Here is a 17,144-nt window from a genome sequence, read left to right as displayed (position 1 = left end):
GGAGTTCTCCCCGGTGTCCGGGGGGAGCTTGCTGTCCGCAAATTGGCTGCCACGTTTCCTACATTACAGTGACTAGATTTCCAAAAAAACCTCATTGGCTGTAAAGCACTTTGGGTCGTGCTGTGGTCATGAAAGGTGGTACAGAAATGCAAGTCTTTTCTTTTTTACCTTTTCAATCTTTGGTGCAGAAGGTTTCGAGTTTATTGGTGGAGCTAATGAATGACACATTGCAGGCGTGGTGAAGTAGAGATTAGATAAGAACTGGGGAATGCTAATGGGAGTTGGCATCAGTTTTGCAGTGGGTCACATGAAAGGATGTTTGTGATAAATGGTTATGGATCTGTCTCTAAACACTCACGCGGTGTTGTATAATGTTGTGTAAAGTACATTGTTCATGGCAGTTCCTGACCTCTGACTGAAGTTGAGAGAGGATAGTGAGTGGCTGTCACAACATCAGGAAGACATCAATGGGAGAAATTGGAGAGATGTTTGGATATTGAATGACCTACCAGAAACAGCGGTGATGTACGTAATAGCCTTTAATGGGAAGTGAATGAAACTCCTGAAAAGTTGAAGAGAGTCTGGGAGAACTGCAGGGGAATGGGGACTAAATACTTTTACATAGAGCTGGCACAGGTGTAATGAGCTGAATGCTAAATTTTATGATCTTATAAATAGTACCAGTGATTTATTTTGTTGTTCAGGACACCAGCACTTTAATTGCCTCTGGGACCTTTTAAAGCAAAATTGCAAATGTTGGGTAACAAATCACACAATAAATTCATGAGATTTGTGGCAGAATGTCAGGTCAGGTCGTATGAATAGTCTGAGCTTTAATCACAGCAAACATCGATATGTTCATATTGGAAACCTGAGATTTGATCATTTATCTTTGGTGGGAATTCATTTACACGTGTCATAGCTGTATAATTTGCTATCAATGTCACACACTCCTCATTCAGGTATCATTCTGTGTCACACTGTCATACCTGTTAGAACACACTTCTATCACTCGATTGCTTCTTAAACTCCAGATCCCAATCCAACCTCATGAATGCACTTTGTCCTGACTTTCTGTGGGCAGAACAGAAACAGAGACTTGCACACAAAATCTAAGCTGACGCTACCAGTGACGTACCTGGGGAGAGCTGCACTGTCGGAGATGCCATCTTTCGAATGAGGCATTAAACTGACGCCCCCGTCTTCCCTTTCAAGTGGGCATAAATGATCCCACGGCAGCTATTTTAAAGAACTGGTGAGTTCTCCCCAGTGTCCTGCCCAATATTTATCCCTCAAACAACATCACTAAAATAGATTATCCAGTCATTATCACATTGCTGAATATAGGAGCTTGATGTGCACAAATTAGCTGTCGTGCTTCCTACATGACAACACTTGAAAAGCACTTACTTGGCTGGAAAGTGTTTTGGGACATCCTGGTGTTGTGAAAGGTGCTATATAAATGCCAGGCTTTCCTGGAGTGGGACTTGAACCCACAATCTTCTGACACAGAGGTAAGAGTGCGCCACAGCTGACACAGTAACAGAAATATCAAAATGAGTCTTCAAAAAGGTCCACAAATCTTTTTAACTTTTCATTAAATTTATGCTGTTCCTGTTTTTTCACTGGACTTATTCACTAAGACATCTGGCTGAATCTTTGCACTCGTGGTATCTGATTAAGAAGAACCCTTTTCATTGTCAGAATTGTCTTGAGGCCTCCAGGGGCCTGTGTGGCTCAGGACCTCCTGGAGGAAGAAATTGTGTTTGTCCACCTGGGTTTCTCTAAATTTAAAAAGCTGAATTGTAGACATTGTCATTGATCTCAGTAATCGCAATCACACAGTGTGTATGTGCACACAGAGTGTGCGTGTGTGTGTGAACTTCAACCTTTATTGTGTGTTTGCTGGTAAAATGGCAAGACGAAAGGCATGGTGTTTTTTGATTGGTGAATGTGCTTTACTTCCTTGGTTACTGAATGGTAGATGTTTGTAAAGTAAATATTTGCTTGAGGGTGTATGGAAGGCGTTTTCCACTAAAATGAGTCCCTGCAGCTAAAACAGTGTCACCATGGCCACACTTGTGGCCAGTCAGTGATTCAGATTGGATTGACACAGGTTTAAAGTGAAGGAGTAAAACGGGTCACTTTCCAGAATGTACAGAGTCTGACTCTCGGTGAAATAGTGACAGTGTTCCCCGTCATTAATTCTACCGTTGGATCGATGCAGGAGGCATGTCCTGGTCATTTGTGATGCTCAGAACAATGGGAACAGAATTGAAGCAGAAAAGAGGGATGGGGACTGAGCAGATAAATGTAATCAATGAGGTAGAGAGGGGAGGAGCCCACAAAGTCGCAGCACTGTGTGGGGGTAGGTGGGGTAAGTGAGGGCACCATACGCACACCATGACGACAAGTGCCTCCGACAGGCGTACCGACTGGGATAGCCTGAGGCAAGTCACTCCCTGCTTTAGAAGATAAATGACAAAACCTCCTTAAACATACAAAGGGCTCTTTGCATTTGATATTTATGGAATGAGGAGAGAGGGAGGCAGGATTCTCTGGCTGGTTGGTCACATTCCATCTGGACTGGCACTCTGCCCACCTGTCACATCTTAAACAAACCAACTGGACTCCAGCTAGGACTGTTGATTGAGTAGCTTGTAAATCCTGACATATCGAAGCCAACCTCTTCCTCTGTGGGTCTCTCTCTCTCTCTCTTTTGTTTTTTTTGTCAAAATTAGTACCAATTGAAGCCGGTCTCTCTCGACTCCAACCCTGTTCAGCTCATCTGCTGGTGAAACCCTCATCCCATTGTTGCCTCCAGACTTGACTATTCCAATGTTCTCCTGGCTGCTTTCCCAACTTGCATGCGTTGCAAATTCTGCTGTCTGTATCCTAAGGCCCATTCACCCATCACCCCTGTGCTCGCTGACCCTACATTGGCTCCCTTCTGCAAATACCTGAGATGAGTCTTTGGAACACTCTTCCTCAGTGGAAACAGAGTCTTTGAATCTTTTTAAGGCAGAGGTAGATAGATTCTTGTTAAGCAAGGGGGTGAAAGGTTATCGGGGGTAGGCGGTAATGTGGCGTTGAGGTTACAATCCGATCAGCCATGATCTTGTTGAATGGCAGAACAGGCTCGATGGGCTGAGCGGCCTACTCCTGCTCCTAATTCGTATTTCAAATTCTCATCCTTGGTGTTCAAATTTTATTCATTTATTTTATTTTATTTAGAGATACAGCACTGAAACAGGCCCTTCGGCCCACCGAGTCTGTGCCAAGCATCAACCACCCATTTATACTAATCCTACACTAATCCCATATTCCTACCACATCCCCACCTTCCCTATATTCCCCTACCTATACTAGGGGCAATTTACAATGACCAATTTACCTATCAACCTGCAAGTCTTTGGCTGTGGGAGGAAACTGGAGGAATCCCACGCGGTCACAGGGAGAACTTGCAAACTCCGCACAGGCAGTACCCAGAATTGAACCCGGGTCGCTGGAGCTGTGAGGCTGTGGTGTTAACCGCTGCGCCACTGTGCCGCCCCCTCCATGAGCTCTCCCCTATCTCCCTATCTTTGTAATCTCCAGTCGCACATCCCTCTCAGACATCTGCACACCTTCACTTCTGGCTTCCTGCAATCTTAATCGCTCCAACACTGGCGGCCGTGCCTTCAGCTGCCGGGGCCCTAAGCTGTGAAATTCCCTCCCTAAACCTCTCCACCTCTCTGTCTGGAGTTGGCTGTGGCCCAGTGGGTAGCACGCTTGCTTCGGAGTCAGAAGGTTGTGGGTTCAAGTCCCTGGAGTGGGACTTGACAACAAAAGTCTAGGCTGACACTCCGGTGCAACACCGAAGGAGTGCGACACTGTCGGAGGTGCTGTCTTTCAGATGACATGTTAAACCGAAGCCCTGTCTGCCCCTGGTGTAAAAGATCAGATGACATTATTTTGAAGAAGAGCAGGGAGTTCTTCCCGGTGTCCTGGCCAATGTTTATCCCTCAATCAACGTCACAGAAACAGATTAGCTGATCATTTTCACATTGCTGATTGTGGGATCTTGCTGTGTGCAAATTGGCTGCTTTCTACATCACAACAGTGACCTCACTTCAAAAATACTTCATTGATTGTGGTGCTGGAGGACGTTACAGAGATAGGGAGCGTTGTGGGGCTGGAGGAGGTTACAGAGATAGGGAGGGTTGTGGAGCTGGAGGAGGTTACAGAGATAGGGAGCATTGTGGGGCTGGAGGAGGTTACAGAGATAGGGAGGGTTGTGGTGCTGGAGGAGGTTACAGAGATAGGGAGGGTTGTAGGGGCTGGAGGAGGTTACAGAGATAGGGAGGGTTGTGGTGCTGGAGGAGGTTACAGAGATAGGGAGGGTTGTAGGGGCTGGAGGAGGTTACAGAGTTAGGGAGGGTTGTGGGGCTGGAGGAGGTTACAGAGATAGGGAGGGTTGTAGGGGCTGGAGAAGGTTACAGAGATAGGGAGGATTGTAGAAGCTGGAGAAGGTTACAGAGATAGGGAGGATTGTAGGAGCTGGAGAAGGTTACAGAGATAGGGAGGGTTGTGGGGCTGGAGGAGGTTACAGAGATAGGGAGGGTTGTAGGGACTGGAGGAGGTTACAGAGATAGGGAGGGTTGTAGGAGCTGGAGAAGGTTACAGAGATAGGGAGGGTTGTGGGGCTGGAGGAGGTTACAGAGATAGGGAGAGTTGTAGGGGCTGGAGAAGGTTACAGAGATAGGGAGGGTGGTGGGGCTGGAGGAGGTTACAGAAATAGGGAGGGTTGTAGGGGCTGGAGAAGGTTACAGAGATAGGGAGGGTGGTGGGGCTGGAGGAGGTTACAGAGATAGGGAGGTTGTAGGGACTGGAGGAGGTTACAGAGATAGGGAGGGTTGTGGGGCTGGAGGAGGTTACAGAGATAGGGAGGTTGTAGGGACTGGAGGAGGTTACAGAGATAGGGAGGGTGGTGGGGCTGGAGGAGGTTACAGAGTTAGGGAGGGTTGTGGGGCTGGAGGAGGTTACAGAGATAGGGAGGGTTGTGGGGCTGGAGGAGGTTGCAGAGATAGGGAGGTTGTAGGGACTGGAGGAGGTTACAGAGATAGGGAGGGTTGTGGGGCTGGAGGAGGTTACAGAGTTAGGGAGGGTTGTGGGGCTGGAGGAGGTTACAGAGATAGGGAGGGTTGTGGGGCTGGAGGAGGTTACAGAGATAGGGAGGGTTGTGGGGCTGGAGGAGGTTACAGAGATAGGGAGGTTGTAGGGACTGGAGGAGGTTACAGAGATAGGGAGGTTGTAGGGACTGGAGGAGGTTACAGAGATAGGGAGGGTTGTGGGGCTGGAGGAGGTTACAGAGTTAGGGAGGTTGTAGGGACTGGAGGAGGTTACAGAGATAGGGAGGGTTGTGGGGCTGGAGGAGGTTACAGAGATAGGGAGGTTGTAGGGACTGGAGGAGGTTACAGAGATAGGGAGGGTTGTGGGGCTGGAGGAGGTTACAGAGATAGGGAGGTTGTAGGGACTGGAGGAGGTTACAGAGATAGGGATGGACGAGACCATGGAGGGATTTGCAAACAAGGATGAGTATTTTAAAATCGTCGCGTTGCCGGACCGGAGGTAATGTTGGTCAGCGAGCATATGGTTGATGTTGTGGTGTCTGACAATGGGCTTTGGCCTTTCACCTGGGGTTCTCGGTTTAAAAACACAGTGAAATCTCCAATGTGCAGTCTGACATTCACCAGAAACAAGCTATTACATATCACATCCTCATAGCTGGCAGACAGAAGATATTCTCATCTGTTTGCTCTGAGTTGGATTCACATATAATCCTATCGGTGAAAGAGCACAGCTATGACATGCTCTGCCACCCGATCCCTATAGTTCTGCTCTGTCCCAGTCAATCTCGAATGTTCATCCTGTAGCCTGATTCCAGCCTCTGATGGGAGGATGAGAATTTCTTCGCTGTCTCTAAGAGTCTCTCGTGAAACAACTTTGGGCAGATGTTCCCCCCACCCCCAACAACCCACCTTTTCTTTCCCTCCCATTTTCTCTCTTCCTTTACCCCCACTCTCCTAAGGATAATGGCTCGTCTCAGGTGCCAACCCTCCAGCATTGCCCTGGAGTCTCCAGGAATGAAAGAGAGAGACAGAGAGCAAACCAGGGATACACACAGCTCATCCAAAAGAAAGCATCTCCAATGATAAAGAGCCTCTACAGTTTCGCACTGAGCTGTCAGTCAGGATTCTTCTTGCAAGCCGAGGAAAATAACCTGAACCCACAACCTTTTGGCTCCAAGGCAAAGGGAGGCTAGTTACTGAGTCAAGCTGGCATTCTGTTCATCGGTCCCCAGCATCCCTACAACACTGGCCATTGGTGGTTTAGTTGGAGGACAAGGCTGATCACTGTTCCCAGGTCTTTGATGGATGCGACTGAATGCTTTGCATTGTAGTGCCTGGGGGCAGTTTTATACGCATCAGTGGAATGCTGTCTTTTTTTTTAATGTACTGATACAACCTCAGGATTGCAGCTTAAAAGTGAAAAGGATTTTGACTGTTTGGACAATCTGGCTTCTATTACAGGACAATAATCTGCACTGTACGTCTCCGAAATGTTAGACACTTGTTAAATATGCCCTTGTGTTTCACAGAGGTCAGCCAATATCGAGTGCTTCATGGAACAATTCATAGGCTGACCACAAGGAGGGGCTGTTTATCACATTCTGCTTCAGCTGAAAAATAACATTTTTGTCATGCTTTGGTTGGGGTTTTTGTTAGCCTGTTAAAATATATTTATTAACCTTTTAGGAGATGGATTTTTTTTCCCCACATCTACACTTTCCCACCTTCCAGCCCTGAAGACTGGGATTCCGTTCCAGCAGTGCCTCACCCACTAGTCATTCATTCTTCATGTGAGAGTCTCAGTGGGCTATCCGACTGTGGAAGGCATCACAGCCGCATTCAAATCTGAGTTCACCCTAGGGCTACATGAAAGGATCATACAGCAGGGATCGGCATGCTGGGGGAGGAACCTGTAGGGGTACTGAAGCCAATTGCACCACCCAATCAATACCTGTGTATCTCTATCTAAATCTGCTCCTCTCTTCCTGTGTGTATCTGGTTCTCTTTCTCCCTGTGTCTTTCACTCTCTCTCCCGGTGTGTATCTCTGTCTGTCTGTCTCTCAATGTGTTTCTCTATCTCTTGCTCTCTCTCTCTCTCCCTGTATCTCTGTCTGTCTCTCTCTCTCCCATGAGTATCTCTCTCTCTGTATTTCTGTCTCTCTCTCTCTGTTTCACTTTCTCTCTCTCCCTGTGTGTATTTCTGTCCCTCTCTCTCTCAGTGTGTTTCTCTATCTCTCTCTCTCCCTGTGTGTGTGTGTCTCTCTCTCCCTGAGTATCACTGTTTCTCTCTCTCTCTCTCTCTCTCCTATGTGTTTCTCTATCTCTCCCTCTCCCTCTCCCTCCCTGTGTGTTTCTCTGCCTCTCTCCCTCTCCCCTGTGAGTAATTCCCACTGTCATAATAAGTAGGTGCTTTGCTCTCCAGATAGTTTGCGTCAAGCAAAGTTGATGACTTACATGGCTCCTGAAATCAAGACTCCTGTCAGTGTCTCACCCTCATCTACAACTCAATATCTGTGCATATCTCAAGGTCCAAACATTCCAACAACAGGTGCAGTGTAGAAATACAAGACTTATTCCAACTCTGCTCTTGGCTCCGATTCTTGTGACCAAATACATAAATCTCTACAACACTTTGTTACTGACTGTTCACTCTCTGCTCTTTGTTATCACTTTTGGGGAATCTGCTTCTGCTTACCCAGACATGTTTGAAACTCAAATAACAAGCAAATTAATTTACAAGGGATAATGATTAATGAAGAGAATGAATGCAGCTTTGTTGTCGTCTGTGATATATTCGCCAACAACTATCCATCCTGTCTTTTCTCTATTCAAATTCCCAATAGCTGTTTTTAATCCGTAGTTTCCCAATTCATTAATTTCCTGTCCTGTTCTATTTCTGTTTGCAAATTAATGTCCTTTAGGGAAGGAAATCTGCTGTCCTTACCTGGTCTGGCCTACATGTGACTCCAGAAATGTGGGTGACTCTTACATGCCCTTGAAATAGCCGAGCAAGCCACTCAGTTCAAGGGCAATTAGGGATGGGCAATAAATGCTGGCCTGAGCTGCGATGCCCACATCCCATTAAAGAATAAATAATTTTTTTTTTAAAAAGCTCCCCGATTCCTACATGCCCCAGCTATCCATCTCCATGGGATCTTCCTATCCAATTCATTTCATTTTTATTTCCTTTCACTGGCTCCTGTCATTCAGTCTCTCCTCGTTCCTGATTCTAAATCTTCAAATATGTTTTGGTTGATCCCCATACCCATCCCATAATATTCCCAGTCTCCTGCTCAGCTCTTCGTTTAAAGGCACTGCTGAAAAGGTCCCATTTATGCCAGTCTCCTATAACCACCACAATGCTATTGGCAATGGAGCTCCCACAATGGTTTTCGGAGAGAATTCCTGGAAGTGATCAGTGAGGAATCATGAATGGAGCAATCCAGAGGGGAACTTTGGATGCGACAAATGGATTCCAATGTAGGCAAAGATGAGGTCAACAATTTTGGACCCGAAAAGATATTTTCCAAATGGTGAACAGCTAGAAATAATGGAGGTCCAAAGAGACTCCAAGGGTTAAATTAAGAGGAGAGATTAAGCACAAGAGAGTCGTATTCCCTGGAATTTAGAAGTTTAAGGGGTGATTTAATCCAATTTTTCCAGATATTAAGGGGAACTGATAGGGTAGATAGAGAGAAACTATTTCCACTGGTTGGGAAGTCTAGGACTGAGGGTATAGTCTAAAAATTAGAGCCAGACCTTTCAGGAGTGAAAGTAGGAAATACCTCTACACACACAGGATGGTAGAAGTTTGGAACTCTCTTCCGCAAATGGCAAATGATGCTGAATCAATTGTTAATTTTTAAATCTAAGATTGGTAGATTTTTGTTACGAAGGTATTACGGAAAATGGGGCAAAGACAGAAATATGGAGTTAGATTGCAGATAAGGCATGATCTCACCAAATGGTGGAACGGGCTTGAGAGGCCTCCTCCTGTTCCTATGTCCTAAGTGATGGCGTTCCCATAACATTGCTGCTCTTGTTCTTCCTGGCAGTGGAGGCCACAGGGGTGGGAGGTGCTATTGAAGGTGCCTTGGCGAGTTGTTGCATCTTGTAGATTTATCTGCCCGGTGGTGGAGAGAGTGAATATTGAGTCTGATGGCAGAGGCACCAATCAAGCAAACTGCTCAGTCCTGGATGGTGTCAAACCTCTTATGTTGTTGAGGTCACGCTATCCCCAGGTATGTGGTGAATATCCCACCAGACTCTTGACAAGACACATAGATGGTGAAGAGGCCTTGAAGGGTCGGGAGGTGAATCAGTCATCACAGAATACCTATCCTCTGACCTGCTCTCATAGCCACACTGGTCCAGTTCAACGTCTGGTCAGTGGTGATCCCTAGGATGGTATGATTGAGGACTCAGTGACGGTGGTGCTGTTGAAAGTCATGGGGAGGTAGCTGGGCTTCCTCTTGTTTGCGGTATTTATTACTTGACATTTATGTGTTATGAATGTTGTCAACTCAGGCCTAGATATCCAGTTTCTTCTGCAGGCTGGCATGGGCTGTTTCACTATTGCAGGAGTTCTGAGTGCAACTGAAAACTGGAATCATTAGCAAACAGTCCTATTCCTGATCTACTGATAAGGGAAGTCATTGACGAAGGAGCTGAAATGGTTAGGCTTAGGGTGCTTCACTGAGGGACCCTCGCAGCGATGATGTGGGACAGTGATGATTGGTCTCCGATAACTTTCTTTATTTGGAGGTATGACTCCAACCCCTGGAGAGTTTCCCCTTTGTCCCCATTGACTGCCATTTTGCTCGGGCTCCTTGGTGATGTACTTAGCTGCCTTGATGTCAAGGGGCAGCCACCCTCACCTCTCCTCTGGCATTCAGATCTTGGTTCCACATCTAGATCAAGGCTTGGTTCAGTTCTGGAGCTAGGTACTTCTGGTGGAACCAGAACTGAGTATGGTTGAGTGAGATTTTAGTGAGTCATGATCACAATGTCTCTGTCGATGACACCGTCCTTCACTTTATCGATGATTGGAATGAAGCTGATAACTGTAGGGTTAGATTTATCCTGTATTTTTGAGAATGAGTCAGCCCTGGGAAATCCTCTACAATGTTGAGTCTCCATTATCACAGAATTGTTACAGAGCAGAAGAAGGCCATTCAACCCATCGTGTCAGCACTGGCTCTCTGAAAGAGCAATTCCCTCAGTTCCATTCCCCTGCCTTCTCCCTGTAATCCTGCACATTCTTCCTTTTTATATAACTGTCTAATTCCCTTTTGAATGCTTCAATTGAACCTGCCTCCACCACGTTCTCAGGCAGCGCATTCCAGACCTTAACAACTCGCTGTGTGAAAAAGTTTTTCCTCATGTCATTTTTGCCCTCTCGTTCTCGATCCTTTCATGAGTGGGAACAGTTTCTCTCTATCTACTCTGTCCAGACCCCTCATGATTTTGAATACCTCAATCAAATCACCTCTCAGCCTTCTCTTCTCCAAGGAAAACAGTCCTAACTTCTCCAATCTATCTTCATAACTGAAATTCCTCATCCCTGGAACCATTCTCGTGAATCTTTTCTGTACTCTCTCCAATGCCCTCACGTCTTTCCTCAAGTGCGGCGCCCAGAATTGGCCACAATCCTCCAGCTGAGGCCGAACTAGTGTTTTATACAAGTTCAACATAACCTCCTTGCTCTCGTACTCTATGTCCCTATTAATAATACAATCTGATACAGTAACTTACTTTGGTAAGAGTGCCATTAGCATAGAAAATGTCCCAAGGTATTCTATTATAGAGGGGCACTCAATGAATACAATGTGTGGTTTCTTTCCTGCTCATTAGTCCCTGTTATTCCTTCCTTTAAATTTCACCTTTCACATCCTCAGAATGTCCCAGAGTGATTCACAGGAAATGAAATACTCTTCAAAATGCATTCAATCTGCAAACACAGAAGTTGAGCAGAAGTTACAGGCTCTGGTGAGTTTCCCCAAGTTCTTGGCTCTCAGCCAATCCCACAGAGTTCATCTGTTTGTGGCAGTGCTTGTTGTTCAAGGGAGGAATGTTGGCCCGGACTCTGGGAGCACTCCATGTCTTCTTGGATTGGGGCCCTTTATGTCAGCCCCTCTGATTAGACCACTGTCACTCACCAACCCCCAATCATGAGACGACTGTTACACACCAAGACTCCTTCTAGACCATTGTCACTAACCTACTGTCTGTCTAGAACATTGTCATTGACTAAGCCTTTTAGTCCAGAGACTGTCACTCCCCAACACTCCAACATCTCATTTGAAAGACAGCATCTCCAACAGTGCAACACTCCCTCAGTACTGCACTGAAGTGTCAGCCTAGATTATGTGCTCACTTCCTGCAGTGGGAGTCGCACCTATAGCCCTCTGACTCCGAGATAAGAATGCTGCGAACTCTGGGCAAATGCTGGGTCCGCAGCTGCTCCATGTTCTTGTTTTTTTGTAAAAATTCTCACTTGCACCACAACACTCGAGTCAGGGGCACAGCCTGTTTGCCTTCCACTTCCTTTGTGCACAATTAAGAAATAACAATCCCAGATGGAGCACAGTGATACCCCAGCCGAGTTTCCCCCTAGATCTGGGTGTTCACAAGTGTTCAGGTGGCACTTGTTAAGTGAAAGCCTGTTGGCACCTCAGGCGACATCAGGACGTGGGCACAGGACCAAACTACAGTCAATACAGGCTGAAAGATTGGGAGAGATTGTTGGTCATCAGATATGGAAATGCAGGCAATACCAGCAGGAGTTACAGGATCTGACGAGTTCTAAGCTTGGGCCCATGGGACTCTCCAGGAACCGGCACGTGGATTAGACGTGCCGCCAAAGCTCTTTAAATATTGGGCGTCTCACATTTCTGTTTCCTAGGGATTGAAAATTCCGGGAATTGACCATTTGATATAAACTATCGTATTTAACTAAATATCAAAATTCCCATATTTTATTCTGCAATTTGCAACTGGATGCCAAAACCTGTGAGAATACCTGGTCTGTATGAGCTGGTCCCTGTTGGGGACCGTGTGTACTCATCAAGGGACCACAGTAAAGATTTGTTGCCTTCACCTTTAGCTCCATTTTTTCTGACGATACTGAAATGGCAGGTTAGTGTTTAGTTTCAGTCAGCTGTGGAACAATAACACTCTTGTTTCTGAGTCACAAGGTTGTGGGTTCAAGGCTCACCACTGAAAGCTTGAGTACAAAAATCTCAGCTGACACTCCTGTGCAGTACTGATGGAGTGCTGCACTGTTGGAGCCTCTGTCCTTCAGATGTGAAGTTGAGACCTCAGCTGTCCCGTTAATCGGATGTGCAAGATCCCATGGTGCTATTTTAAAGAAGAGCAGAGGGAATTTATCCCCAGCATCCTTATCAACATTTAACCCTCAAATCAGCACCTACACTGATTATCTGATCTTTGACAGCCACCTGAGAGAGCAGATGAGATGTTGTATCTATAAGACAGCACCTCCAACAATGCAGCACTCCCTCAGCACTGTTGTGGGAGTGTCAGCCCAGACTTTTATGCTCATGGGAAACCTGAACCCACAACCTCCCTGATGCAGAAGGGAGAGTGTTACTAATTGAGCCAACTGAGGGTGAGATGAAGTCGGGTGGGAGGAGACTCATGAGCCGTATAAACACCAGCATGGACTAGTAGGGCCGAATGGCATGTTTATATGCTGTAAAATGTATATAAATCTATGTAATGTCTGCTGCAACTGTTAGGCTAATGTTTTATACACTTTAGGATCACCCCTACAAACAAGCCGACACCAAGATCTGTGTTGTGTGCATGGGAACACACTGTCAAACGCCCTTTCATTGTCCACAACACAACTTTAAATTGCAAATATTATGCTGGGGACACATTCCAAAACCTACCCACATTACCCTAGGCTGAGGACACAGGGGAGATATTTTAAATAAACTTTTCCAAAATGTCGTATTGATAAGACTGTGCAACTTAATTAAGCAACGAAGAATATCAAACTTAAATTATTTTTTCATGTTTATTTAACTAAAAGCAAAACAAATATGTCTAATCATTGATTTTCCCAACAGCACAGAGCCCGCCCTTCTCCTTCCTCATTGGCGTTGGAAAGCAATGGGATCTATTGATTGGGCAGTCTGAACGCCAATCAATATGACGTCCGCGCCGCTCCCACCTCCCTCTCGCCCCGGACAGGGCAGCTGGAGCATGGCGCGCTGCACTCTGGGAGGTGTAGTCTCTTTCTGGGTCTCCCCTGCGTCAGAGACGGGGGCGGGGACTACAACTCCCAGCGGGCGCTGCGCGGCTGCGCGTGTATCGGCTTCCATGTAACAGCTGAGAGCCCGGGGACTGTGACAAGCTGGAGAGAAATAGACAGGAGCCCTTGTTTATTTCAACGCGGAAGTAATGGCCTTTTAATTTTTATTTTGGGTAGGGGTGAAGTGGTATTTTAGGAAATAATGCAAAGCAAAGTAAATATTACGAAAAAGAATATTAAGTCAATTAAAATAACAGCCCATTGCAGGGACATTATAGAGATGGAGACCGGGCGAGAAATGCAAGCCTTTCATTAACGAGCCCAGCACTCAATGGCCAGCCTGGTATATGGATGTACAAACCAGGGTTTTCTGCAATGGAGCCAGCAGCAATGAGTTGCACCGAGTCCTCTGCAGCAGGAGCTGCCACTTGCAATGGGGACCATCAGGAGTCTCCCTCCATCCAGTCTCCTGCCGGGTCCCAGCTCCTGCTGCAGCCTCCCCCCGGCTCCCACAGCTTCTGGACGGCGGTATACGACTACGAATCCACGGCTGACGAGGAGCTGACCCTCCGCAGGGGAGATTTGGTGGAGCTGTTGTCCAAGGACTCCCACGTATCCGGGGACGAGGGCTGGTGGACGGGCAAGATCCAGGACAAGGTGGGCATCTTCCCCAGCAACTATGTGAGCAGCCACCCGGACTACACCGGGTTCCAGCGCAACGAGGACTACCCCTTGCCCCCGGTCATTGACTTCAATGAGCTGCTGCTGGAGGAGATCATTGGGGTCGGCGGCTTCGGCAAGGTTTACAAGGGCATCTGGAGACGGGACGAAGTGGCGGTCAAAGCGGCCCGGCAGGATCCGGATGAGGATATCAGTGTGACAGCCGACAACGTCCGCAAGGAAGCCAAGCTCTTCGGCATGCTGAGGCATCCCAACATCATCTTGCTGAAGGGTGTGTGCCTCAAGGAGCCCAACTTGTGTCTGGTGATGGAGTATGCCCGAGGTGGGGCTTTAAACCGAGCCCTCGCTGGGAGGAAGGTCCCTCCCCATGTGCTTGTCAACTGGGCTGTGCAGATCGCGAGAGGAATGAACTATCTCCACAATGAAGCTGTTGTCCCTGTTATTCATCGAGACCTGAAATCCAGCAACAGTGAGTACAGAATGCAGCACTCCACTTACACACTGGTGGGTGAGGCTGTAATGTTAGTTACACAGAAAAAGGCATTTCAAAAGAGGTAACTCTAATAGTCCATGGTTATACCTAACTAATGGCACTGGAGGCTTTTTTAACATTTGTTTTTGGGGCATTAGCAAGGCCAGCATTTAATGTTAGTCCAAAGTTGTCCTGAATACAGCTGAGTGGTTCCCTAGGCATCAGAGGGCATTAAGAGGTAACCACGTAGCATTGGCCAGGCACATGTAGGCCAGATAGGCAGGAGTGCCAACGTCCCTGCATTGGGTCTGGGTCTGACTGCTTTCGTGGCCATATTCCCAAGTGCAAGTGGGCAGATTACCAGGGTTGAGGGGACTTCAGTTATATGGAGAGATTGGAAAAGCTGGGATTGTTCTCCTTAGAGCAGAGAATGTTAGAGGTATTCAAAATCTTTGAGATAGGGGAGAAACTATTTCAACTGGCAGGATGATCGGTAACCTTAGGGCATATGTGTAAGATAATTGGTAAAAGAACTGATGGGGAGATGAAGAGCAATATTTTTGCGCAACGAATATGACCTGAAACTCCCCGCCTGATAGGGCAGTGGAAGCAGATTCAACAGTAATTTTTAAAATGGAGTTGGATAAATACTTGAAAAATACTTGGGTTATAGATTAGATTAGATTAGAGATACAGCACTGAAACAGGCCCTTCGGCCCACCGAGTCTGTGCCGAACATCAACCACCCATTTACACTAATCCTACACTAATCCCACATTCCCACCAAACATCCCCACCTGTCCCTATATTTCCCTACCACCTACCTACACTAGTGACAATTTATAATGGCCAATTTACCTATCAACCTGCAAGTCTTTTGGCTTGTGGGATGAAACCGGAGCACCCGGAGAAAACCCACGCAGACACAGGGAGAACTTGCAAACTCCACACAGGCAGTACCTGGAATCGAACCCTGGTCCCTGGAGCTGTGAGGCTGCGGTGCTAACCACTGCGCCACTGTGGGAAAGAGCAGGAGGCAGTGGGACTAATTGGGTAGTGCTTTCAAAGAAACAGCACAAGTGTGATGGGCTGAATGGCCTCCTTCTGTGCTATACAGTTCTATGGTTTATTGAATTCATTTTTATAACTTTTCCATTAATGAACTCAAGACTTTTGCATTGCTAGTCCATTACCGTAACCACGGCACCTCTTTATATTATCCTATTTCTCCTGCTATAACCATTCTATCTCCCATCAGTCAAGGGGAAGGCTGTGGAAATGCACTCAGGCTCTGCCAAGGTCATTCTATAACTGTCCAGTTACACAAGAGAGTGCCCTAGAATGATCATCCTTCCCTGTGGGGGGAATATCTGAGCTCCATTCCGAGCCCAGATGAGACCATGAAATAAGCCTGGAAAGAGGTAACATGTCAGATTTCTAACTAGTTCTACTTTATTGTAGTTTCAAAAATAGAGACTTGCTAGTTTTAGGATTTCAGGTAGCTCGGTGTGTTGAGTGAGGGATTCCACTCTTGAAAGATTTGGGATCAAATCAATTTTGGTTTGGTTTATCCCCCAATCCTTCATGATTCTAAAATGAGTTCTTGGATTCTCGAAGGATAAGAAGGGGATTTGACTGAGATCTTTAGGATTTTGAAAGGAATTGATAGATAGGGTCAATAAAACCTTTTTCTACTGGTTGTGGGGAGAGGGGGGTGGGGTGGGTGCGTCTAGGACATGAGGATGTAACCCTGAAATTGGAGCCAGGCCATTCGGGAGGAAAGTTAGGAAACACCTCTTCATGCAAAGGGTGGTCGAAATGTGGAATTCTCTCCCACAAAAAGCAGTAATTTCTAGCTCCATTAAGCAATAAATTTTTACTAGAGGTGGACTAAGTTTTAAAAAAAGACTTGCATTGATATAGTGTCTTTCATGATCACAGAACGTCCCAAAGCAGTATACATAAATGAAGCACTTTTTGAAGTGTAGTCACTGTTGTAATGTAGGAAATGTGGCAGCCAATTTGCGCACAGCAAGCTCCCACAAACATGATAATGACCTGTTGATCCATTTTTGTGATGTTGATTGAGGGGATAAATATTGGTCAGGACGCCGGAGAGAACTCCCCTATTCTTTTACAAAATAGTGCCATGGGATCTTTTACGATGGGGCCTCAGTTTAACATCTCATCCGAAAGACGGCACCTCTGACAGTGCGGCACTCCCTCAGTACCGCGCTCCACTGGGAGTGTCAGGCCTGATTTTTTTTTTTTTTGCGTGTGCGCAAATCCTGGAGTGGGACTTGAACCCAGAACCTTCTGCCTTGGAGGCAAGAGCGCTACCCACTGAGTCACAATTGATATTGTGAGTTAGGAAGCCGATCAGCCATAATCTCATTGAACAGCAGAATAGGCTCGAGGGGCTGAATGGCCTCCTGTATTCCACATGTGGCGGGAATGCAGGAAATTGATGGATTTTGCCCATTGGCACGCTAACATCAATAGAAATAGGATCAGCAGTGCACCCAGTGGGCATTTAGACAAACATCTGCTGGTAGCCTCCTGCTTTCTCTGTAGTTGTACTTCATTACATTGAAATTTA

The 17,144-nt window shown here is 46.5% G+C and overlaps 1 protein-coding gene across 1 annotated transcript in view; it reads left to right on the top strand.

Annotated features, from left to right (window-relative positions):
- The first annotated feature begins 13,451 nt into the window (after positions 1–13,451).
- The window catches only part of map3k10 (mitogen-activated protein kinase kinase kinase 10), a 59,588-nt gene continuing 55,895 nt past the window's right edge, over positions 13,452–17,144 (top strand). Inside the window, exon 1 of the mRNA XM_068018897.1 lies at positions 13,452–14,542. Coding sequence (XP_067874998.1) covers positions 13,744–14,542 — 799 coding nt within the window. The 5' untranslated portion in view covers positions 13,452–13,743. The remainder of the gene's footprint in view (positions 14,543–17,144) is intronic.

The sequence above is a fragment of the Heterodontus francisci genome, chromosome 40 (assembly GCF_036365525.1).
Source record: "Heterodontus francisci isolate sHetFra1 chromosome 40, sHetFra1.hap1, whole genome shotgun sequence".
In the NCBI taxonomy this organism is placed as follows: domain Eukaryota; kingdom Metazoa; phylum Chordata; class Chondrichthyes; order Heterodontiformes; family Heterodontidae; genus Heterodontus; species Heterodontus francisci.
The sequence above is the reverse complement of the archived record's forward strand: the minus strand, read 5'-3'. Positions and strand labels throughout refer to the sequence as shown.